At 58.0% G+C, this 25,217-nt stretch overlaps 1 protein-coding gene across 1 annotated transcript; it reads right to left on the minus strand.

Moving 5' to 3' along the window:
- Window positions 1–24,873, minus strand: LAPTM5 (lysosomal protein transmembrane 5). The gene is made up of 8 exons (XM_028512644.2): window positions 24,718–24,873; window positions 9,633–9,726; window positions 8,867–8,943; window positions 7,440–7,568; window positions 6,982–7,104; window positions 5,685–5,780; window positions 2,671–2,763; window positions 1–1,423 (listed from the first exon to the last, which is right to left on the minus strand). Exons 1-8 carry the CDS (start codon window positions 24,799–24,801, stop codon window positions 1,334–1,336), a joined length of 786 nt encoding a protein of 261 aa, XP_028368445.1. The 5' UTR covers window positions 24,802–24,873; the 3' UTR covers window positions 1–1,333.
- Between the last annotated feature and the right edge of the window lie 344 nt (window positions 24,874–25,217).

Consider the following 25,217-nt stretch of genomic DNA (forward strand, 5'->3'; position numbering starts at 1 on the left):
GAAGCATGTCGCTGTTTTATTGAAACATCTTCCCCGTCACACACAAAGCAATTGTGTGAGCGAGTATGGGCAGGGAGCCTCTTGCACAGACCTCCCCCTCTGTACCCCACTAAAGACCCCGGAGAGCCCTCTTCTGGGGCCCCATCTCCACCTCTGGGTCAGCTCCCTCAGGAACCCCAGCCCTCCGGGAAGCAAGCAAAAGAGGGGGTGTTGGGGCCACACCTTTCCCGGCAGCTCCAACACCGGCCCAAGTGGCAAGGTCTGCACCCACAAAGGGTTTGCCTGTTTTGGCTGAACTAACATGTGGATTTAGTCCAACAAACAGATTCGCTTGATTTCAGGGCTGAGTTTCTGTGTGACCACGAGCTTCGGGCAGAACTGGGTCACTGACAACCGGACTGGCGGCGGGTGGACTGGGCTGTGGAGCGGACTGGCAGTGCGTGACCGGAGACGGCTGGCCGTGGTGGGGGCGGCCTATTTCACGCAGTCCACTGCTGTGTGGCTGCTCTGACCACGTGCAACTGTTCTCACCACGTGCTGACGGTGACAGCTCTTAAGCAAAACAACACGTGTTCGCAGGGACTGTTTGATGGTTAAAACTACTGCCATTTCCTGGAGCTAGCTTTTGAACGATGGTCTGGCAGCTGTCTGACCGAATTTTCATTTGAATGAACAATTATCCAGCCACTTGGCACTACCGAATTGATCAGAGTGGGCAGCCAGTTACTGTGTTGGGGTGAACTGTATGGTGTGGGGGATAATCTGACTTTTTTTAATTACCAAATGTAAGCCCTATTCTAAATCGACTGGGTTAGCCAACTCGGTCATTATCTAAGCATGCCATTGGCAGAACTTGAACTGTGGCTCTGGTGGGGAGGACTAACTGAGGGCCCCTTCACTAAAGTGCGGTGCAAACTGACTATTTACAAACCAGGGCAGCGCGCTACTGCGGTCTGACCAAATCGCTGTACTGAACTGACAGGTGTGCTTTTCTTAAATTTGCCAGCCACTCGGTTAAACTGGTCACGCTGAAAATTATCGAACCAAGCACAACGAATTTAGAATAACCAATTGTTGAAACAAATGCCAGAGCTGATCGAACAAGCCAAGTGTTGTTGGACTGAATCCTTACGAGTCATTCAGCCTGAAGCGTTGACCCGATCGTGAGCGTCTCCCAGGCCCCACGGGAAAAGCAGGCCAGCGAGGGGTACACAAGCAGATTGTCCGGAAGTCAGCCGGGTGGTCCACCCAGGCCGCGGGGGCCGCCGAAGCAAAGAAGCGGATCTCGAGGCAGCTCCGCCTCTCCCAGCACCAGGGCTGGGGCCGGGCACCATCACACCTCGGAGTACGGGGGCGGCTCTGAGCCCCCCTCCGGAGTCTTGGGTGGCAGAGACACAGCCTCCTCATAGGACGGCAGGACCACCTGGGAGGGACAGAGATGAGAGGTGAACACTGGCCGGAAGGAACCACACCTCCGACGAAAGGATGGCGGTGACCAGCACACCTTGGGCACTTGATACGTGCTGGGCATTGCATGCACCAGACAGGTGCAGCTTCTGTTCCCGCAGTGAACACACTTGCCTCCGCCCATTCGGCACCAAACCACCTTGTTTGATAACAACACACCATTTTCCCTGGGAAAACACCCCCCGTCGGCATGCTTTCGGAGGAATGGGCCCCATCCTTCACAGCCCGAGGGTGGACATGTGACCTGGGCGGGGCCACGCCAGGAGAACGGCATCCCCCTAGCTATCTGTGGTCAATGGTTCAGGGATAGGCTTGTGACTCAACTCGGTCCAATCAGACGTGCTCCTGGGACTTCCTTTCTGCTGGGGTTGCTGAGGGCATGGGAAGTCTGCTAGGGATTTTGGCAGCGATTTTTGCCATCACGAGGGAAGGGCTGCCTGCACATGGAGCCAGCGCCGAGGGAAGTAGGGCAAAGGGTTGGAGAGGATGAGATCACACTGAGGTGTCCACACATATGTTGGACTTTTAGGTTCTGTGAACTAATAAAGCCTCCTTTTTAACTTAAATCAGATTGAGTTGGGTTTCTGCCACTTGCAACCAAAAACATCCTGACTAATGCAATCCCCATTTTACAGATGAGAAAAGTAAGCCACAAGTAATTGGAACCAGCTGCCCTTTTCCCATCACTTCTCCAATAAGCTGTTTCTAAGTGTAACTCACCCCTACTCCAGGAAGGCCCCTGCCCCTTGCGCAGCTAACTTGTACCAGTTGACAATCTAAGACTTGGTCAAATGTCACCTCCTCCAGGAAGGCTTCCCTGACAACTCAGATGAGACCAGCTGCCTCCTCTGTGCTCCCACTGCCCCTGTGTGTTACACTGAGTTGTAATTGAATCTCTGTGTCTAGATTCACTCTGGACTATCCACTCCTCCAAAACTGGCATCTTAGTTTTCTCTGTACCTCCAGGGCTGGATACAAGGCCAACCCTCGTAAGAGGCTGAAAATGTTGAATGCATGCATAAATGAAAGAACCCTAGACTGTAAGAGCTGAAGGAGATCTTCACATTTCTTCTGGTCCAAACCTCATCTTACAAGTGGAGACACTGAGGCACAGCAAGGGAGAGAGACCTCCCCCCAACGACAGAGTGAGCGGCAGAGCTAACGCTGGCTCCCCTCCCCCCCTCCCCCCGCCACCAGGCTCACCTTCTCCAGAATATTGGAGCTGCTCTTCTCCTCAGCTGAGTTCATGTGCTTGATGAGTCTGTAGCATCTCCACACACACTTGAACATGTAGACCTGGAAAAGACCCAGGTCAGGCTGTGCGTTGCCGACCCCGCTCCTCACTGCTGCAGCAGACCTGAGGCAGGTGCTGAGCACTTCCTGGGGAGCCCTAGCTCACCCCGGACGGCAGCACCTGCTCTGGCTGAGGGGTGCTTCACCTGCCTGTCCTCACTTCTTCAGGTATTTCCCTTCTTACTGCACCGCAGATGCAGTGCAGAGAGGGCTTTTTGGAGGTTTTTGAGCCATCCTCAAGCCCCCCAGCCAACAGCCCTGCAGACCCCGCTCGTCCACCCCTGGGGACTGGGAGCTCACTGCCTCCTGCGGTGGCCCTGCTCAACTGGAGACAGAGCTCACGGTGAGAAAGGTTTTCTTTCTCTTTTTTTTTAAAGATGTTATTTATTTTTAGAGAGAGGGGAAGGGAGTGAGAATGAGAGGGAGAGAAACTTTGATATGAGAGAGAACCATCAACGGGCTGCCCCCCGAATGCGCCACAGCCATGTGCCCTGACCTGGGATCAAAGCAGCAACCTTGGGCTTTGTGGGATGACACCCAACGAGCCAGGCCGCACCGGTCAGGGTGGAAAAGGTTTTCTTTTTTTTTAATGTATTTTATTGATTATGCTATTGCAGTTGTCCCATTTCCCCCCCTTCACTCCCCTCACCCTGCATCCCCTCTCCCACCCACATTTCCCCTTTAGTTGATATCCATGTGTCATAAGTTCTTTAGCTTCTACATTTCCCATACTATTCTTGCCCTCCCCCTGTCTATTTTCTACCTACCATCTATGCTACTTATTCTCTATACCTTTTCCCCCTCTCTCCCTCTCCCCTGCTGATAACCCTCCATGTGCCCTCCATTTCTGTGGTTCTGCTCCTGTTCTAGTTGTTTGCTTAGTTTGCTTTTGGTTTTGTTTTAGGTGTGGTTGTTAATGATTGTGAGTTTGCTGTCATTTTACTGTGCATGTTTTTTATCTTCTTTTTCTTAGATAAGTCCCTTTAACATTTCATATAATAAGGGCTCGGTGACGATGGACTCCTTTAACTTGACCGGGAAAGGTTTTCTTAAAAATTGCTGGTGCCAGGTTGTTTTTAAAAGCAGATTACAAAACAGTATATGCAGTAATATCCCGTGTTTATAAACACACACAAATAATTACATGTACAGATGTATGTATCTGCCAGGCACTGTAAGCAACTGCTTTCTCTCAGCCGCTGATACAAGGGTCGGGGAGACAACTGCCACAGTGGCGAGCGAGGTCCCAGGGCCATGCTCAGGGGCGATAGTGCTCCGTGCCCCACACTGCCCCCTAAGGCAGGAGAGCGGGTCCTGGCACCTGGAAGGTCTCTTGTGGAGTCTCCTAGTGCGCACTCAGAGGGGGCAGACACACATGGAATGAAGTATGAAAGAGTGAAGTGTGTGAAGGGCCAGGGAAGGGTCGAGTAGGCGGGGAATGGCCAGGGCGGCAGAGTGAGGGGCCCAGAGAGGACCACCCGCCCCATCCAAGGAGAAGGGCAGGGAGACGGCCCATGTGGTGGGGTTTGGGAAGCTGTTCTCCAGTCCAGTGTGTGATGTAGACCTTCACACTGGTCTCCCCCAAGCCTTCAGAAAAGTTCTCATTGCACATCACTAACGCACTTGGACATTAAGGAAAGCTTAAGAGGAGTGACGTTCTGCTTCCAGGTTGGCATGAGGTGAGGCCAGAGACTGATCAGGGCCTGGGATGAAGGGAGGCAGTGGCACCCGCTCACAGCCGCCCACACAGAAGACTGGGAGGAGGCCCGGGCCGGGACGCTCCGACGGGTACAGCATCCTCCCAGTGCACCGAGGCCGGGGGCTTGATTCCTGGTCAGGGCACATGCAAGAGCCAACCCATGAATGCATAACTATGTGGGACCACAAACTGATGTCTCTTTCTCTTTTTCCTCTCCCTCTAAAATCAATAAACAAAATTAAAGAGAAAAGACCGGGAAGAAAGGCACCAGGTTCCCTGGAGTGCCAGTCTCCGAGTGGTGGTGGGTGGGGGCTCTGATCGTCTCCTTTCTGCTCATCATAGTTTCTGCACCGCTACCATGAGCCAGTGTTACTCTCATGGAACGCTTTCTAGAAGCCCTTTCTTCTGTCAAGTCAACATCAGCCTCTCTGTGGCTTCAGGCCTCAGGTCCCGGTTGCAGACTCCACAATCCCCGTGAGAGTCCTTTGAGCCTTTGGAGACAGCGATCATGTCCCCCTTGGGTCACCTCTTTCCCAAGCGGAACTGCCCTGGTTTCCTTGACCCTCTCAGGTGGCCGGATTTTCTTGCCTCTTCATCCTCCTGTTTGCACTGCTCTTAACGCTCCCCAGTCCCTCACCATCTCCCTAGGAGCTGGGACCTGAAGCTGGACTCTACCTTCCGGGTCTGACTACCCCAGAGGACAATGAAACCGTTTCCCTCCCTCCTTCTCATCACCAAACCTCTAGTACCATGACCTCAGGACCCATACATTCTGGCATCTGACTCACATAAAACTGTGACATGGGCAAAGCAAGACATCAATGATGTCCCTTTCACAGAGGAAGCCTGAGGCCCAGCAAGGAGTGACTGGAAAAGGGATCACACAGCTAGTGAGGGGAGAGCTGGGACTCGAGCCCAGGTCCTTCTGAGTCTAATTCCAGGCAGAACAGCCCCTCCTTTCCCCGACCAGGGCCTCTCTGGGCTTCACGTTAAGTCCCTGACACCTGAACGCACGTGGTCTTTGCAGCCCCACTGCCTCCGAATGGGATTCCCTAGGGATCCCAGTTTGGGGGAGCTGGTGTGGGAAGGGCTGGAGTGAGAGGCCAAGAGCAGGGAGGGTGGCAGCGGGACACCCACCTCCCTGCCTCCAAAATGTCCAGCAGGGGGGGCCTGGGGCCACACAGCCCCACTGCCCCTCCCAGAGCCACGGAGCGGGGACACTCACCTTCAGGATGAGGACGGTGATGAAGGCGATGGAGAAGATGATCATCATCTTGACGAACTGGTTATAAGGCATTCCCTCCTGGCTGGGGAGGTAATTCTGCAACAGATTCGGGGGCCACGTCAGAGCCTTTGGCCGCGGTGGGGGAATGAGGAGCCTGCTCTACTACACACACCCAGCAGCAGCCTGTTGCGGCCCAGCCATCGTCTTGGCTGATCCTGCGGGGGCCCTGGAGACAGGTGCTACTCACCACCAGCCCCACACGACAGGGCAGGAGACTGAGGGAGCAGATGCAGCTGCGGGCCGCCCAGATGGCCCTTACCTGGCTGTGCCCCCGCCCGCCCGACTGGCGGTGGGCAGGCCCTCCCCTAGAGCACAGTCTTGGCTGACCGAACACCCAGTCCGAAGTACCTGGGAAATGGCCCCCTCCCCAAGGGGCAGCTCCCAAGCAGTGACTAAGGGGCTCAGTGATGCCGGTCCCTGCTCACAGTGGGATGGCCTCTACGGCATTTGCAACTACGTGCACACAACCTTGGATGCTCTTCCCTTCAACACAGAGCTCATTCCCCTCCCTAGAATGTGAGCCAGACCTGGAGACTCACTTCTCACAAATAACAGAAGGTGGCAGAGGTGGGTGTGACCCTGAGACATTGCCATTTTCTCCTCGCTCTGCCTCTCAGATGCTCACTCAGAGGGGCCGGCAGCCGTGACGTGAGGATGCTCGAGCAGCCTTATCAGAGGCGCACAGGGAGCAGAGTTGGGGCAAGGAGCCGGCAGCGTGTGAGTGGGCCGTCTTGGGGGTGGATCCGCAGACCCAGCCAGGCCCCAGTTGTTGGCAGCCCCACCCCCATCGCAGGTTGACCCCATGAGAGACCCTGAGTCTGAACAGCCCAGCAAAGCCACTCCCAAATTCTCGACACCAGAAAAGCTGTGTGACATAACAATTGTTTATTGTTTTAAGTGGGAGAAATTGGGAAAAATTGGCTAGACAATAATAAAGAAATTAGTATTATTTCTGTGGGACAGTTCATACTCCAGGGCTCCCTGTGGGATCGGGCAGGGCTACCCCTAAAGCCACGTGTCCGCTCCGCTTCTCCCCTGTGTCTAACCTGTTTCCCTTGCTTTTCTCAAGGTCTCCCTAAGCATTCTCCCTCAATAATTCATTTATACAAACACCCTCCTCCTAAGCTCCACTTCTAAGGAGCCCAGCCCAGTGTAAGCCCTGAAGCACAGAGAGGCGGAGCAACTTGCTCAAGGCCGCACAGCCAGTGATGGTCAAGGACCCCTGGCCCAGACTCACCATGTGGTTCATGGACTTGAAGTTGAGATAAGTTGGCACTTCCATGTAGGAGCTGCAGAGGGTCAGGATGCTCAGGCAGAAGTCCAGCAGCTGCAGGGTCATCAGTGGGACCTTGGAGGGGTGCTTAGGGGGACAAAGACAAAGAGGAAGACAGACAAGCAGTTAAGCCCCAAGCAGAGGCCCTGGCACTGTGGGGCAGGCCCGTGGGGGTGGTCAGGTGCTTAACGGGTGTGAGTGCCCTACACACTTTCCTCGGTCAGTGCCACCAGGGCATATGGAACAGATGGGATCACAGACCCGTTTGACAGAGGAAGGGACTCAGGGGTACTTTGGAGTGACTCAGAGGCTTGCTGAAGGTCACCAACTAGGAAGGGCCCATCGGGAGCCCCCCATCACCGCCTGAGCTCTGCCCCCCACCGCCCGGGCCGGCTGGGTGGAGAGCGGGGCTGGGTACTCACAGCCCGACTCCGGGAGGCAAACTTGAGGTAGGCCGGCAGCTCCACGTAGGAGCCCAGCAGGGTGAACAGGCACAGCAGGTAGTCCATGATTTGCAGGGACATGAAGGGCAGCAGGTACTTCTCCCGGTTCTGAAAGGCAGGCCCGGCGCCGTCAGGGCGTCCCATGCACACTCCCCCATGCAGCCTGATCCCCGTGCTCCCTTCCCTCCCATGCTCTCCTAACCCACATGGGTGCACCTGCCCTCCTCTGAGTGAGGCTCTGGGGACGAGGGAAGGCAAGTCCCGGGCCTTGAGTGCAGGGAGCCTCGGTGTCCCAGGAGACACAAGAACAGTCCCCAGCTACAGGGCAACTGCTCCAGCGGCCCTAGGAACAGGCTTGACTCAGTTCCCTTTCAAGAACTCAACCAGGATGGGCCATTTTGCAGATGAGAAGGGATCAGAGAGGACTTCCTGGAGGTGGGGACATGGGGTGGATCTAGGAAGAAGCAGGAGGAAAAGCAGGAGAAAACGCAGGAGGGTACTGGAGGCAGAGAGACAGCATGAGCACAGGCCCTGAGGTGGGGAAGCCTGCAGGCCTGAAACAGTCAGACGCTCCTCTGTGCCGGTACCCAGTCATGGCAAGGGGACCTGAAAGGCTGAGGCTGGGGTCCCTCTCCTACAACTGAAAGCAATTGACCAGTGTGACTGCACAGGAACCCCCATGGCTGGAGATACGATCACAGAAAGGGTGGTTTCGTGGCTTCTCACGTGGTCGTCTGAAATCACTCAGGAGGCGGCCAGAACAACCCAGACCGAGCCTCAGAGCCTCCAGGGATGGCCTGGCCCACGTCTCTAGCTGGGCCATGTACGTTTCTGTGCAAGCAGCTGGGGGCCACCCTGGACAAGGTGGAATCCATTTCCGGGGTGCAGGGCCGGGCGAGTGGCCTTCGCCGGGGGTGATGGTGCCATTTCATGCGAAGTGGAAACATTCCAGGCAAGCAGCGAATCACTGACTCTGCCTCCCGGCCCTGAGGGTGCCAGGTCCCTGTCTGCCCAGGAAGGGCCCTACGTCGGCCCTGGCTTCCTGCCCCCCTGGGGCCGAGGGACAGATGGTTCCTCTCTGCAGAAGGCTGAGCCACAGCCTGTCTCTCTCGTCTGCTCAGTGGACAGAGCCGAGCCACAAGCGTCCACACTCTCCCCTGCGCTTTGGCTCCTCTCCCAGATCACAGCACCCACTGCGTCTCCCTCTCCGCACTCCTCAGAACGGCCCTTCCTCTTTTCTCTATCAAAAGCCCCTGCCTTCGTTTATAGTACAAAAGGATGTGGGTCACAGTGATAATGTCTAGGGTACAGGATGGGTCTCCCAAAACACCCAACTCCCACCTTCTCAGCAGCCACCCAAGTCCTGGCCTCCCCTCCCCTGCCCCCTCCCCCAGCGGGGCACTCACCTTGACCACACCCATCAGCAGGCTCACGCTGATGACAAAGAGCATGGCGATGAGCAGGAAGCTGGAGACCAGGTCAGCTGAAAGGCAAGGGAAGGTCGTGAGGACCAGAGGTGCCCCCAGGAACCCCACCAGGCTCCAAGGGCCGCACTTTGGGAACCACTGGTGTAGGGGCTGTGCCCATGAACAAGAAAGCCCAGGCCCTGTCCTGTTGTTGAGATAGAAGCTACAAAGATGCAAACAGAACATTTTGGGTGAACAAGAGGGTGTACCAAAGGGTCCTGGCTGGGGTGGGGGGAGGGGCAGGCTGGGGGTCTGCTTTAACCAGGGTGAGTCTGGGAAGGGCTCTGGGGAGGCAGCCTGGGAGCTTGGGGCAGGGGGGTGGCAAGGCGGTCAGGCAGGGGCCTACGACAAGGTGGGTCAGTTCAGCTGGAGGGCAGGTAATCAGGGGGTGAGGCTGGAGGGGCATTCAAGTGACCACTGTGGCCAGGCAGGTCAGCAGGGGCTGGGTTTCAGGGTTCTCTTCTAGGGCGATGGGCAGTGGTTGACAGGTATGAGCAGGAGAGTCCTGCCATTGTCTTTCCAAGCTCCATCCTCTCCGCTCCCAACCGTGGACCCAGGTCAGGACCGGCGGAACAGCCATTTGCAGATATGAGATCCGAGGCTCAAAGAGAGGCAGTGGGAGGGCCTCGAACCCCAGTCAGTCTACGCCCAGCCCAGCCTGGATGCCCTCCCCCTCCCTCCGCCCTTCCTGTCCCTCGGGACCTACCGATCCGGAGGTAGCCCGCCTGCGAGAATCTGCAGGAGGCTTTGCCGTGCGCCACCTCCACGGAGTGCTCGATGAACAGCAAGACACTCATGATCTGGGGGCAAAACAGAGTGTCAGTGAGCAGGGCTGCACGCTGCTCCCCAGCAGCACCCCCTCCTCAAGGGCCTACGGTCAGGGGCCTGGGAGGGGGGCCCTGGGGGAGATGGGAAGACAGGCCAGTCGGGCATCCTGGATGAAAGTGCGGCCTGTACAAGCTCATGACTGTGGTTCTTTCTCTCCCCAGCTGTGTGGGTTTGGGCAAGTTACCTGACCTCTCTGTACCTCCGCTTCCCCTCCGTAAAAGGAGGACAAGCTACCCTAGGAGGTTATTACAAGTAAGTGAGAACATCCCAGTCGAGCCCTTGGAACCAGGTTCTCATTCAGGCGTCCCAGGGACTGCCGAAGGTCAGCCTTGAGAGGAGGTGGGGGTGTCGCGGGGTCTCAGTCACGGCACCTGAGCATCTGCGAGCTTCAGGCTCATGGAGGCATCAGCGCAGGCCTGGGAGCGCCCGGCCCGAGCATGCCCCAGGGTGCTCTCCAAAAACCACCTCTCGTGGCCCCGCAGTTTCCCATCTGCAAAATGAGGGTAACAACCTAGCTGCCTCTGAGCACCGAAGTGGGACCAGATGTGCTGTAATTCACCTGCAGCACCTGGCAGGTCGTGAGCACCTAGTCCGTGCTTCCTATTGTTACTACAATTATCCCCACTGGACTGTAGCTCCTGCATCTCTCCTGGTCACTGCTCTTGCTGTTTTATTTGATGAGTAAGTGGACATACGGACACATGAACCCCATCCCCTCAGGGGAGCCCTGCTGAGAATAATGGAGAAGGGGTGACCCCAATGGACATGAGCACTGGGGTGACCCCAGCAACTGCTCAAGTCCAGCCTACAAAACTACAGTTTAAAAGGACCTCGGAGGTCACCTTGCCCAGGCCCTCCACTTTCCACTGCAGGGATCTGGGCCATGTAGCCTCTACTTAAATGCCTCCAGGCACGGGGAACTCATCCTCTCCTGTGTGTTCATGTCCTTGCAGCTGGCCGTCTGCTGTTCCCCCACCACACACCCAGTTCTCTGGGCACCACCCATCGACATTGCGAATAAGACAACCTGCTCCCTGCTGGGAGGTGCCCGACCTCTATTAATATGGCCTGCATTTACATTGGCTTCTAGGAAGCCCTGCCCTGGTAACTCATGCTCAACGGAGAGGCAACCCGACACCCGCCATCTGTTTCCCCCTTGCTGACTGTGTTTCTTTAGCTCAGATGCAGGTCTGAGTTGCTCTTCCTGCCAGGGCCATATCCTGTTCAGTGGGGCGGAAAGGGAGCACACGGAAGAGTGGTGAAGAGCTGGGCGCCAGAGTCAGAGGTGAGCTGGAATGCAGGTCACCAGGCGACCTTGGGCAAAGTCACTTCTCCTCTCGGTGCTCCAGTGTGGAAAACGGCCACCCCTGGATTCAGTAAGGGACGAACTGCAAAGCACTGAGCTTGGGCCCCGGCGATAGGTGCTCAGCAAACATAATCTGCTTTTGGCCGGCCCGAGTTTACACGGGGTGGTCGGGCAGTACCGGGAGCAGGGTGCCCGGGGGCTGACGGTGAGCCTGCTCCCGCTGCCCCCTCCACCAGGGTAACCAAACAGGCTTTGTTTCCCCAGGAAGGTCGAGAGCAGCCCAGAGCGGCCAGGCAGATGCGATGTGAGGCCGGTGGCTGGCACCCACAAGAAACAGCCCCTCTCCTCCCAGTTTCCCCTTTAACAAGAGACAGAGAGAGACAGAGACAGAGAGAGAGGCAGATGACAGCTCAGTCCAGGACGGAACAGGGGACCCTGAGAGACAGTGAGCTCCCCACCCATGGGAGTGTGCAGGCAGAGCACAGATGAGTCACAGCTGGGCTTAGAAAGGCCCCTAACTTTCCACAGAAGACACCGGTCCCCAGCCCAGGTGTGGCACAGGAAGACTTTTGAGGTGCCAAGACTCTGGGATCATTTGAGATCTGGAATGAAGCTTGGAATCGGACATTCCCAAACTCCAGCTGCTGTAAAGGGCCTTTATCCATTGTTTTATAAGCTCCTCCTGCTTGTTTTACGAACTGAGAGGGGGAAGGTGGCTCACCCAAGGACACAGAGCAAATTGAGGCAGAGCGGAACTGAAGTCCAGGTCTCCCAGCGCTGTCCCCATGCCTCCCCACACACCCTGCCCCCCAGCACAGCAAGGGCCCTGCACCCCTGACCCCAGACAGCTCAGGTATTTTGATCACGCACCTCTGTCAGTGAGCCCTTTGAACACACTCCTCTTTATTTCTAAATTACATGCATGCACTATCCTGGTTTATCACGAACATCGTGAAACATACATACAAAAACTTCAAAAGCTAACAAAGAATGTAATCGAAACATTTGTAAATTTTAATATGGTCACCCTGAGACCCCAGGGGTCACCTGGAGCATCGCCCCACTTTGGAGAACACTGTTAACTCCCACACCTCCCTGCCTCCCCCAGCTTCTCAATTCTGACCCTAAACATCTCTCTCGCCCCTGCCACCCTGCCTGCCATCTGCCGTTAGCCTGCCACCACCCCTCCTGAATGTCCTGTGACCCAGCAAGGGGAGGGAAGGGGAGGGACACTGGTACAGCCGGACCCACGTGGACCAGGCGCACCGCCCTCACCACCCCATGGCGTTCCCACAGCCCAGTGAAGGGACTGTTCTTAATTCCCCCACCCCCATTTCAAAGATGAGGAAGGTGAGGCTCAGAGAGGTCCAAGGCTTCCCAGCTTGCCATCTGTAGGGTCAGATTTCAAACCCAGGCCAAAGGGCCCTGGATCTGACTCTCGCCCCGCTCCCCTGTCCTCCCAGCACCTCCCAGGTGGGCACCCTGGCCCTGCCTGAGGCCTGCGCCCTGACCCCTCCCACGCCAGCCCCTCAGAGACGGAGTCAGAGACGGATGCCCACCCCCTGTTCCCTCTGAAGTCTCCCCTCCCTCCTGCAGCCGCCAGGAGCAGCAGCAGCAAGCACTGGTATTTCCACTTCTGTGAGAACCACCTGTGTTTAAACACGGGCTCCCTCCCCCTTAGCACCACTTTCACCTTCTCCACAGTCCTGCAGGGGGAGGGAGCTGATCCCCCCCACAACCAGACGAAAACTCCGAGGCTCAAGGACAGTAGGAACCAGCCCCAAGGTCACAGAGCCAGACTCACACCCTCCCCGGGCCCCTAACCGTCAGCAAAGACACCAGTCCCCAGTCCTGGAGGAAGGTAGGCGACTCAGCTCCCTAGGAGGTGGATGGGAGAGAGACTGACGTTTATTGAGTACCTACTGTATGCTCAGGTCTGTACTCACAGGTTTGCCTCACAAACAACCAAGCCCTGCAAGAAATGCACCATTTTCCCAGTGTTACAGAGGAGGACATGGAGGCTCAGGGAGGAGGACTCACGTGCCTTTGTCTGTGTCATATGGCCCAGCTGGCACTTGAACCCTGGTGCCTGTGCTCCCAGGGTCCAGGGCTCCACTCAGGGCCAAGTGGCTGCTCCGGGGCCCAGCAACTGGTCCCACCAACCATCTGCCCACCCTCCCCCAGCCCCGGACTCTCAGAGCTCAGGATGCAGCAGCTGCGGCATGACGGCAGGCCTCCCCACGGCCTCACCGCTGTCCTACCTCAGCCAGGTCCTGGCTCCTCCCTGGCCTCAGTCTCCCCCTCCAGTCAATGAGCAGAGTCTCCCCACTGTCACCCAGGGCCACTGGGATGACTGAACACAGGAGAGTCGGGGGAGGGGGACTGCCGCAAACTGTGGCAGGACCCTCCCGGGCTCCCAGCCCAGGGCCACCTCCCGCCCCTCAGACAGCCCTCACCACTGCCCCCGGTCCAGAACCCAGAGCCGTCTGCCGTTCTGGAGAAGTGTCTGGCTTAGCTGCAGCGTATGCTGGGAGGGGCCTGGAGTCCCCAGGAGTCCAGATCTCCCAGGCCCTCATTTCCCCCTCATCTCCCTCCACCCCACCCCCCGACTCAGTTCCCACCTGGACACAGCGCTGCCCTCGCCCTGAGGCCAGAGGGCCTGGCTGGGCCGTGGCCCACACCCACCCCCTGGAACTGGGCTTCTCTCCTCCTGCCGAGCCCAGGCAGACGGCAGTCCCTTGCCCACCTGTTCCTCCCATATAGCATCCTCCCGCTCACTGTTCCTTGATCCGACACGGTGACATCATGTGGTTAAGAGCTGGGGTGCTGCAGTCAGATGGTCCTGGGCCTAAGCCAAGTTCTCTGCCCTTGAGCGAGCCCCTAACTTCTCTGAGCCTCAGTCTGCCCATCTGGGAGATGGGGGAATAACCCGACCTGCCTCATAAGGTTGTTATCAGGTCAAAGGGCAGCCGGCACAGAGCCAGGCGCACGGCAGGCGCTCCATAAACGGGCATTGCCGGGCAGTGTCCGTTAATCACAGATGTTCATTCTTTCCCTCATTTGTCCGTCCAGTAAATTCTCTCTGAGCCCACATGGCCACCAGGCCCTGGCTGGACAGGCACTGACCCCAGCCTGCAGGTGTTCAAGTCCCCGGGGCGGGGGGCACCTGACGGGTGACCAGTGTGCTCAGAGCCATGACGGGGGACACTCAGGGGGCTCAGAGTCCCCGATGAAGGAGCGATCGCGGCTGTCTGGATGACTCGGGGAGGCTTTGACAAACGGGAGAAGCTGGAGCACCTCTTCGAAGGACAAAGAGAAGTTTCCAGCCGAGACGAGACAGAAGCATTGCAGGAAGAAGGAACATCGTGTGCAAAGGCCTGCGGCCTGGCCGTGCAGACCCGGGACACTGGGGTAGCCATGCAGCCGAGAGGGGATGTGAGCAGCCGGGAAACGAGGCTCAGACAGAGGCAGTAAGCAGCCCGAGCTCACACCGCACGACCGCTGCAGAGCCAGACCGGCCTCACTCCTCGCGAGGCCAAGGCAGGGCTCAGGCTGCATGACTGTGCCGGCGCCGGCCACAGCCAGCCGCCCTCCCCACCAGCCCCACTCTCCATTCCCCTTTTTCTGCTTCTCCCTGGTTTCTGTTCCCACTCCCACCCCACCCCACCCCATTCCTTCTTTCTCAATAACAAGCCAACTTCCCTAAACTGAACATTGGCGCAAGGAGCCAGGGGCCGGGACGCCAGGGGACTCGCTCTTGGTATTCCTGGTGGCTCTGTGGAGCCCCCAACAGCTTGAGCTGAAACAAAGGGGGTGGGTTGGAGGAGGGGAGGAAAATCAGGGTTGGGGGGGAACAGGACACCACTGAATACGGCTGAACGCGGGGGGAGAGTGTGGGTCAAGCGAGGCTGACAGCAGTGACCGTGCCGGGAACTGGGGACCGGCTTATGTGTCACTGGGTTTGGCGTGGTGGTGACAGTCACGATCATGTGTGTGGTGATCATGGAGGTGACAGTAGATGTGGCCGCACTGGTGGTGACCTTGGTGCGCATGCTGGGAAGTGGCAAGTAACGGCAGAGATCACACGGCCTTGAAGCCGCAGCTGCTGCTGCTACTGGTGGGGACTCCGGGATGTGATGGTAGTGAAGAAAACCAATGTGACACTGGAACTCGAGACTCTGGTGTGCAGGTACCAGGTCCCTCCTGGGGGCTCAGGACCCAGCCTTTCAGAAGTAGGCAGAGACCCACCCTCTGAGATTACAGAGAACACAGCCCTCAGTGAGCACCTACTATGTGCCAGCCGGTGCGAGAGCACGTTCCTACCCATGAACTTCATGGCCTCCTCCTAACAAGTCTGTGAGATCAGGTTTGCCCACGAGGAGAGCAGGGGGCCTGCGTGTGACTTTGCAGAGTTTGCACGAGGAATCAGGCCCGTGCTTATCCTCGGCCCTCCTGCTACAGATAACGCAGGCTGCAGACTGGGTCCCAAGTGCACACCCTTTCCTGTCTCCCCCTCCTTTTCCCCCTGGCCTCCCGCTCAGAGGGCCTAGGGGCTGAAGGGCCCCCGCACGCTTAGGCCATCATCATTATTATTAACAACCTCATCCTAAAGCTCAACCTCCCAGGCTTACTTTGTCTTCCCTGCCCACGCCACGCACCCCCCCACACCCCCGCCCAAGTTCTCTGGAAGGAGAAGAGAACCAGATGCATCACTGGCAAGAGGAAGCTCCCCTCCTCCACCCTCACCCCATACTTCCTGTTGCAGCTTATCAGGGGGCAACCGGGTGGGGGCCATTCCCCAGCAGCACTGTCTCCGCAGTCACACCCCCAGCAGCTCAGATAGCATCACAGCGTCCCCCCTCCCAGAGCCTGGGCTCAGCTGCAACCCCAGCCAGGTGCCACACCTGCCCCAGAGCCCTGTCTCTCTCCCCAGGCTGCTGCTCCACTGTCCTCCCATCCCCGTGCCCCCTTCCTGGCCACTGCACTTCTCTGTGCCTCAGTTGCCTCATCTGTAAAACAGAGAGCAGGACCCACCCACTAGTAGGACCGTTGTGAAGAGTAAGTGAGGCGACAAATGTCTGCTCCCAAAAATGAAGATGCAGAAGGACGGACTGAGCAGCAGAAGCGCCTCTGCATGGAAACCAAACTGCAGGTCCCGGCGGCGGTGGCTGCTGTGTTCATAACCACCTCGAGCTGCCGACGGCCCGACATTCCCTCCCCAGCAGAACAGGAAAATACGTTGCCACATATTCATGAAACAAGTACGGGTGGGGGGCAGGGGGATGAGCGGGCTGCGCTCAGCAGCAGGGGGAAAGCTCACAGACATGATGTTGGGAGAAAGGAGCCTCGCGAGAGCACACGTGCTGCGTGATCTCACCCCTCTGCAGCACTAGGACCACAGACAGAAGTGAGTGGGGGCAGGGCGGTGATGGGGCGAGGCACTGGGGGCCTCTGGGGGCCGGCCCTGTCTTGTTTCTTATTCAGGATGCAGCGTGCACAGGTATGTTCACTCTGCAGAGTTCATCCAGATGTGTACTTACAAGCAGTCAATCACACACCAATAAAAGTAAAATGGAATAGAGACTGGCTGGTCCCTACTCCGTGCCAGGCCCTGGGGGTCACGGAACGGAACAGGCCAGCCAAACCCTGGAGGAACCTCCAGACCATGAGCACTGGGCGGCTGCAGCTGCGGGGGCTGGGGAGTGGGTGGCGGGGGGGGGGGGGGGCTGCCCTGGGGCGGGGGTAGGTGCTGGGAGCTCAGGTCCAGGAGTGCAGGCTTCCGCTTCCCAACGGTGGCTAAAGATTTCTCCCAAAGGCCAGTGGGAAGGGTGTCCAGGCAGAGGGAATGGCAGGAGCAAGAGCAAAGGTGGATGAGGCACATTCAGGAAACTGCGAGAAGTTTCTCTTAAGGAAGTGTGAGTCGGTGTGACCGGGTGCCAGGCACACAACGGCCCCCAGGGAGCGGTAGGCACCGTGCGGCTGGGTTGGTGGAAGGGTGCGGGAGACGCTGGGGGGCACGTGGTTTTACCCAGGGGGTGACTGTGGGGCTGGAAGGATGGAGAAGAGCACTGCCAGCAGAAGGGCAGCTCGTGCAAAGGCCAGGAGACCGCAGAGAACGCGGTGTAGGTGACGCTCATCCTGCGGCACAGGCACCGCCAGGACAGGAGCCCAGGACAGAGGGCAGCTAGCTCCGGCCCAGGGCCATCCTCAGGGCCCCCGCCCCTGCCTGAGCTCAGCCTGCGGCAGCCCGGCAAGACATATCCTTTGCCCTCTGACCTTCCAGACCTGGCCCTATGAAAGAGGACAGGATAGCAAGGAAAGGGTGCTGAGGGTCAAGTTCCTGCCCAATCAATTCCAGGGCCCTCAGCTACTCTTGGGGGTGAAGAGCAAGGCAGCCGTTTGGGGGTGCAGATTCAGATTCAGCCTTCGGGCTTGGCCTCAGCCCTGTCCTCCCCCACTTCCCGAGTCTTTGGGAAGCAGCCTGCACCCTGAAAACTCTCCCCGTAAACCATTACTTCCCTTTTACATTCAGAGCAACCACACCTCCACCTTGATAGTATTTCGATTGCTACCAGCACTTGGGAGAGGCCAGGCCCTCCTCTGAACACTGATACACACACGTCATTGCACCCTCGGCCCTGTGAGGTGGGTGCTGGTCTCAGTCCCGTTTGTCCCCTGCAGAGGAAACTGAGACTGCGTCTTTCTGGGGAGGTCTCTGTCAACAGGAGCAAGGCTCCCCGAGGAAGAGGTGCCAACCTCCAGTGCTGAAGGGAGTCAGCCACGAGGAACACAGTCAGTGATGTGGCGATGGTGTGCGCGGGCAGACAGGTGGTTCCTAGACCGGTCATGGTGATCGCATTATAAGGGATGTAAATGCAGCATCGCTGTGTGGAATGCCTGAAGCCAATGTCATGCTACATTGTAACATGCATGTCAACTACACTTGAATAAACATGTTTAAAGAAAAAATGAGTAGGACCAGGCTCCCGGACATTCCAGCTGACACCCTTCCCCCCCAAACCACCTCCCTGACCACAGTCCGGAGCAGCAGAAGAGCCTGGCCTCTCTGAGCCTTAGTTTCCTCTTCTGTCAAGTGGGGGCTCTGGTGCCAGCTGCCGTTTGTGGAGGGCTCACTAGGTGCCAGGTGTGCCTCCCACCTGGTTTCTTTGGAATCTCTGAATGACCCTGCAGGCCGTGGCCACTGGCCCCATTTGACAGGGGAGGAAACCGAGGTTGGAAGGGAGGCAGGGCTGAGGGCTGGAGCAGCGGGGGGGCAGCAGCCTCGCTCTGCACGTCTCCTGGGCCAGCCTCACGCCTCATTAGGCACTCTGCACCCTGCTCTTCCCCCTGACAGGGCAGGGTCCCCTGGGGGACCAATGCAGGCCTCATAGTGACCTCAGAGCAAAGTTCTAGTTCCAGACCACTGCTCTGGGCTGAAAATAAGAGCCTCACTTCCTGGGAGCTTGAGACAGGGTGGTGACAGGAACCCCAGACCGCCCAGGCCCTGCCCTCCATCCCCGGGCCAGCCTGAGTGGGGCCCCTGCCCCGACACCAGGGAGCACCCCCTCCCAGGCTGGTACCTCCCCAGCTCTGGCCCACTGACAGCAGTGACTCCCTCCAACCGAGGGGACCCCCGATGGCTGGGACCACCACCCGCCTCTCGTTCCCAGAAGCCTCTTCCTTCCCTTGCTTTGGGTCTGAGAACCAGGAAGTGGGAGAGAGGATGAGGCCCAGCCCGGGGTCCAGCCCATCCTGGCTCACTTCCCACAAGGGACTGACCGCCACCGCCCAGGCCACCAGACCTGGTGCTGCTCACAGAGCCCACCTGCACCCACGGGAGGCCCTGCCTGCCTTTCCCCATGAGCCCGGTGGGTCCTCTGACCTAGTGGGCCTCCAGCGTTTTACAAGCTAGAGGGTGGGATGCATGCCCCAGAGATGAGGAGCACAGCCCAGTTCTCACAGCGACGGAGCTGGGGAGAGGCAGAGATGCCCACTGTACCCCAGCCAGCCTCCCCACCCCTCCAGGAGGGGCCCAGGCCCGCAGCAGCAGCACAAAGCCACGCCTCTCTGCACCACATGGGGGCACCAGGCGTGAAGGCCTCTCTGCACCACACGGGGTCATTGGGCATGAAGACAAAGAACCTAACAGATTCTCATCCGGGGCTTTTCCCATCTGACAGTTGGGGCCTATTTTAAGGCCCCGAAGAGCTGAGAACTGAAGAAAAGAATGGCCCCCATGGTCTTCTCTCACGGCCTACTCTGGGCACTTGCCCGCCAGCTGCCCAGCAACCCCTCCATGGGGCCGCATCAGCTGAATACCCTGAAACAGTGACCCTTGAGACAGGACCTACTAGCCCCATTTCACGGAGGAGGAAACTGAGGCCCAGGCCACAAAGGCGCCTGCCTTCTCAAGGTCACATCAAGAGTAAGTGATGGGCCCTGGCTTGTGTGGCTCAGTGGACAGAGCACCAACCTGCGAACCAAAGGGTCACTGGTTCAATTCCCAGTCAGGGCTCATGCCTGGGCCAGATCCCCAGTAGGGGACATGCAAGAAGCAACCACACATGTTGGTGTTTCTCTCCCTCTCTTTCTCTGTCCCTTCCCCTCTGTCTAAAAATAAATAAAATAAAATAAAATCCTTGAAAAAAAGAGTAAGTGATGGAGAAAAGTCTGTGATCTTCTGTATCCCAGAGTGGAGCAGAGAAGAGCAGAGAGGGCAGCCCCTAGAATTCTAAGGAGGGCAAATCAGGAGGGGGCTTCCTGGAGAAGGAAGCTTCCTGTGAGCTGGACCACCCCTGGCCTGTGGTCAGGCAAGAATTCATTTGTTCATTCACTGGCTAATCCACACGCCTGAGCACCAGTACCCGCAGCCTGGAGCAACACCCTGCTCAGCCCCCCTGTGCAACGCAGAGCGAGTCAGGGACCCCCTGGACCACTGTTCTCTCACCTGTGAAACACAGGAATCAGGCCAAGCAGAGGTCCCTCATTTCAGAAAAGGCAAGGGACTTGTCCAGTCCCACCCCCACTGACCTCCCCAGCTTCTCCTGCCATACCCCACAGCCGCCCGCCCCTGCCCCAACCCAGCTGTCTGAGCTGCTCGGGGCTTCCAAATCGCCACCTGGGCTCCCCTCCTCCGAGCCTTGGCGCATGCCCTTTCTTCCCCAACATAGCAGGCGAAATCCTGCTCATCTTTCTCACTCAGGCCTCCTCCAAGAAGCCTTTCTGAAATCCCCAAACTCCACCAGGGGATAGGCTAAGCTCCCTCATCCGTGGCCCCATAACCAGCAGCTCTGCCATCCATTAAAGCCATAATCGCAGTGGTCCCTGGACCGACTAGAACCCTGGCAGGCACCACGGTGACTGGGTCCGGCCTGGGTCCTGGCCTGGGGCTGAGCACAGAAGAGGAAGGCATGTTTGAGACCGTATCTGCACTCACTAGAGATTCCTTTCAATAAAGAGGTTGCTTTACTGGTGTTTTGTTTTGTTTTGTTTTGTTTTCAATTTAAAAAGTAGCAAACTTGAGCAACCACATAAATAAAAGAGCATTGGATTATAGCCGGAAGTATAAAATAAATATCCGTGAGTTCCCACTGATAAAAATATAAATCAGCCATTTATTTCTATAATAAATGAGGAGAACAGACACACCTCCTGTGAAGAATGTGAAATACTTGGTGTAGCTCCTGCGCCCCCAAGGAGGGGAGGCGCACCTCCCCGTGCCCCTCAGGTGCGAACTGTGCAGTGACTTTCCCCCAAAGGGGACCGAGGGGCGGGGCGGGGCGGAGGCAGTACCTTCACGGTGGAGAAGCCAGGTGGCCACGGCCAGCCTCGGCAGCGACCCGGCGCGTTAAGAACAGCACTTGACCTCTGCTGTTTCCTCCCCCAAAACTCTAGACTCAGGTCCAGCCATGCGAAAACTGTCAGACAAGTCCTTTTGAGGAATGTTCGACAAGATGCATCACCTGTGCCCCTCAATGCCATCGAGGTCACCAAAAGCAAGAACATCTGAGAAACCGTCTCAGCCGAGAGGAACCCGAGGGCTGAAGGGAGCGTGGGAGCCCGGAGGGGGCCCTGAAACAGAAAAAGGGCGCCGGGGGAAGCGGAGGAGCACTGGACCAAGGGTGGGCTTTGTGAACAACCGCGTGCTGTGTCAACTCGCCAGCTGACCGCGTGCCTTGTTCACGGGAGTCGTTAGCAACACGGGAAGCCTGGTGCGGGGTGTGCAGGAACTCCGCACTCTGTGAAACATGGTTCTGTAAATTCGAAACCATTCCAAAATAAAAGGTTTGTTTTAAAAAGTAGTAGTGGTCGTGGTACCAGATGTGGGGAACAGAGAAAAGGAGAAAACAATTAGAGCTCACAACCCGATAACCCAGAGACAACCAGGGCCAGTGCCCGGGCCTCCCCTCCTCACCCCGCCCTGCCGCTGCTCCGTGGTCGAAATCACCGCAGGTGTAAGCTGTTCATCGGGCGGTGCCCTTCTGATGGAATGCACGGCGCCTCGGAGCACAGAGGCCAGGGAGGAAGATATTTCTAGGCAAGGGGGTCTTCTAGGGACCCCCATGTCCTGCCATCAATGTAAGGACATGCTTTGGGTTGCCAGACAAGCCAGGACCAATGTGGCCACTTTAAGAAAGTCTTCTGACTCCCCTACCTGTGCAAGTTCGGGTCAGAAGCCATCTGTGACCCGGGGAGTCCTCTACCCAAACCCAGAAAAATCCGGAGGAAGACCCTCCAGCCACCGACACTGGAGGGTCCCCCAGCAATCACGCTCCTGAAAACTCCATAACGTCTGAGCTGTCCCGAGACACCAAGGGCCTGACTTAACCCCCCCCCCGAGGGACCAAGTCCACAAATAGCTCTCAATGTGCAGGGCTGTCACCCTTGACGGGCTGCAGATGAAGCTGGTGATCAGCACATCTGGAGGGTGGCTTCCCTTTTTCCATCCAGATGTCGGGGCCCTGACAGTCCACCTGCCACTCGACTTCTGAGCTACAGGAAAGCCCCGGGCCCCTGCCCTCTCTGGGAAGGAGCAGAGGCCTGTCGCAGAAGAGACGGGGATGGGCCCCCGCAGGAATCAGCTGAGGAGCCCGACCACGAAGGGACTGCCTGAGCCAGCTGCACGGCTTCCAGGCCTCTCCCCTCCTCCCGGGCCTTCTCCTCAGGACATCCCGCCCGCCCGCGGTGCCCCATCACTCACTCAGAGAGCGCTTCTCAGCTGGAGGCGATTTTGCCCCCAGAGGACATCAGGCAGCGTCTGGGAATACTCTCGGTTATCACAACGGGAGGGAGCTGCCGGCATCTTGTGGAGAGTGGGCCCGGATGCTGCCAAACATCTTACAGTGCACAGTTTGGTCCCCACAACCAAGAATTCTCAACGGTGGAGGTCCGGGCTCTTTCACGTGTCACTCCAAGCCCCTCCCACCTCCTGCTCCCCACCTGAAGCCTCCAGGTTGGTCTGGGTGGTGTCCCCTGCACAAGCCACTGTCCTTCAGCCTCTGCAGCTCTGCACGCCTATTCCACCCCCATCCATACCGCCCACAACCCAGCTCTATGCCTCTGCCAATGGCACCACCTCCAAGAAGTCTTCCCTGATCACTTGCCCACAGATTCTCCAGCTCTGTGGGCAGACACTGATGTCACCTGGTGTCATGTATGTCATGTCACTGATGTCATGTGCAGGTGAGGACCTTAGATGGTATGACCGAGAGGCAACCTTGAGAGTCACAGAGTCTGGAGTTTTCAGGGCAGCTTCCTGGCCCGGGCAGCCTGCAAACAGGTTCTACTCGGCCTGCACAGGGATTTTTTTTTAACCTTGAATCAGTCTCCAACATGGAAACATCAGAGCCCGTGTTCCCTGCTTCTCTAAACGTCCGAAGAGCTGCTGCCAGAGCCCAGGTTCCTTCAAGGCAACAATCAGCGGAAACAGAGAGCAGCCGCCAGAGTGGACCCAACACGGACTCCCCAGGCCACCGCGGGTCCGGCTGCCCACCACCCACACTCACAGGACCCGTCTGGGCCCTGGAGGCCCTGCAGTTTGAGATGTCCAAGTCAGTCCACACCCCCTACACACCCTTCAGCTTATCAAGGGAAACTGAGGCCCAAGAGAGAAGCCTGTCCAAGGTCACACAGCTAGTTCGTGGCCACGCATGCATGAGGGTCCAGGGGCCTGCTTCCCACGGGGCCACTTCTGCGTACCACACTGACCTCCCGAGAATGTTGCATCATCTCAGAGCTTGAAGGGGCCCTAAGGATGCGGTGTGGGGACAGCCAAGGAGCCATTCGCTTCCCTCAGAACCACTCCTGCATTGGCACAAGCCAGGCAGGGCACCTCTGAGCTCCTCCCCAAACCGGCATTCCGGGGTCTGACAGCTGGACTCCGCCTGCGCTGGCAGCGAGCTCCACGTCCGATGCACAGCTGATAAGAAGGCACTCGGCTGTGGGCCGGACAGTGTCTGTAGATATCAACGCCCTTGATCCCTCAACCAGCCTGTCAGAGGTGGCCGTGGGGCCCGTTTATTAGAGGAGGAAACTGAGGTTCGAAGAGGCTAAGCAAGTAGCCCAAGGCTGCTGAGCTGGTAACGGCGAGGCCAGGATTCGCACACGGGGTCTGGGTCGAGGCTGTGTGCACCGAATAGCAACACCCCTCTGGAGGCTGAGCTCTTGCCACAGCCCCGCCTGCCCGCCTGCGGCAGGAAGCAGATGCAGCCAGGTCTAGGCACTTGCAGCAGCCCACCACGGCGTGCGGATTTAGGCTCTTTTTGAGGAAGCCCTTCCAGGCTCCTGAGAGAAGTGTTAACCACAGCCCATGAGTCACCCTGGGAGGAAGGCGCCTGGGCCTGGGGGAGCTGGGTATGGCTTGGAGTTGTGGGGTGGGGTCCCGGGGTTTGAGACCCCAGCCTTCAGCCACTGAGACAGGGTGACCTCTGGCCCTGGGGGCAGAAGGGGCCTGTCACTCACCCAGAGTCAAGGCTGCACACCGAGCGGGTGCACATCAGCCTCCAAAGTGGAGCCACTGGGCCTGCTCCCCTCGGGCTGCCCCACAAGAGACTGGACCAGACAAGCCCCGCTATTCATTAGCACAAAGCCTCAGGTTTTCCCAGTGGGGAGAGGCAGTGGTTCCCCAGAACTGTCAACTAAGAGGACTCCCTCCACCCTCCTCCCTCCCACTGGAGGCACGAAGGGAGATTCCCACTTGTGAGCCTGGCCCCACAGTGGGAAGAGCTGGAGCTGTGCCTGCGGCCCGGCCCCTGTCCCGGCAGCGTCCCGGTCGGTCCCGTGTCTCCCGAGATTCCTGGCTCCCAAAGCACTTTCCCACCTGGGCTTCCATTTGTACTGGTTGACCTTGTAGCTGCTATTTTGTCCCATTTTTCAGAGGCAGAAACTAAGCTTCCGAGAGGATGAGAGTTACGTTCTCTTGCAACAAGAACCCCTGCTTCCACCTCTGCTCCCCTATGGAGGCTGCTACCGGTCCCCTCCCCGCAGTCAGCGGAGCAGAAGGCTGAGACCCAACACGCAGGATCCCACAGAAAGGTGGCGAGCAGTGGCCGTCTAGTTGGAGGGGGCTCAGGAGATCAGGGGCCACTCACGCACACTCATGCACACTCACACACACTCACAGGCACACACAGTCTCCCTGGGCCTGCTTCATACTCACCACATGGTAGATAGCCAGGGCAGTGGTGGCGATGCGGACATTGAAGCAGCAACAAGTCTGGCGGATGGCCGTACTGGGGGCCATGGTGCCGCTGTCCCCTCCTCCGAGGCACTGAGGGAGAAGAAGCCCGGCTCCTGGAGCAGGACAGAAAAGGGGAAGCTGCCCTCCTCACTTCCTTCCTGCCCCTCAGACAGACAGGGGCAAGGCCGTCACAAGTGGGGCGGGGCCGCTGGGATGGGCCACGGCCTGCCTGGGAGCACCGCAGCTGGCCCTCTGCCACTGCCAGCAGGGGCTTCCCAGGGAGACAGACCCGTGCACCGTCCTCACCTGCCTCCCGTGTGCCGGGGCTGGGGGCTAAGCAGTTCCTGGATGCTCACCGCCACCCTTGGGAGCAGGGATTGTTACCAAACCCACTTCCACACAGAGAAACAGAGGTCCAGAAAGATCAAGGTGTTCAGCCAAAATCACACAGTAGTTAGTGCTGGTGGCAGCATTCAAAC

The sequence above is a fragment of the Phyllostomus discolor genome, chromosome 5, assembly GCF_004126475.2.
Source record: "Phyllostomus discolor isolate MPI-MPIP mPhyDis1 chromosome 5, mPhyDis1.pri.v3, whole genome shotgun sequence".
Taxonomy (NCBI): Eukaryota; Metazoa; Chordata; class Mammalia; order Chiroptera; family Phyllostomidae; genus Phyllostomus; species Phyllostomus discolor.

Excerpts from the sequence above, each read along its gene's own strand:
- LAPTM5 (XM_028512644.2), bottom strand. The coding sequence starts at position 24,801 with ATGGCCCCCAGTACGGCCATCCGCCAGACTTGTTGCTGCTTCAATGTC. Across the intron at positions 5,781-6,981 it reads TCAAGTCCATGAACCACATG|AATTACCTCCCCAGCCAGGA; the intron begins GTGAGTCTGGGC and ends AATCTGTTGCAG. Across the intron at positions 1,424-2,670 it reads GCTCCAATATTCTGGAGAAG|GTGGTCCTGCCGTCCTATGA; the intron begins GTGAGCCTGGTG and ends TGTCCCTCCCAG.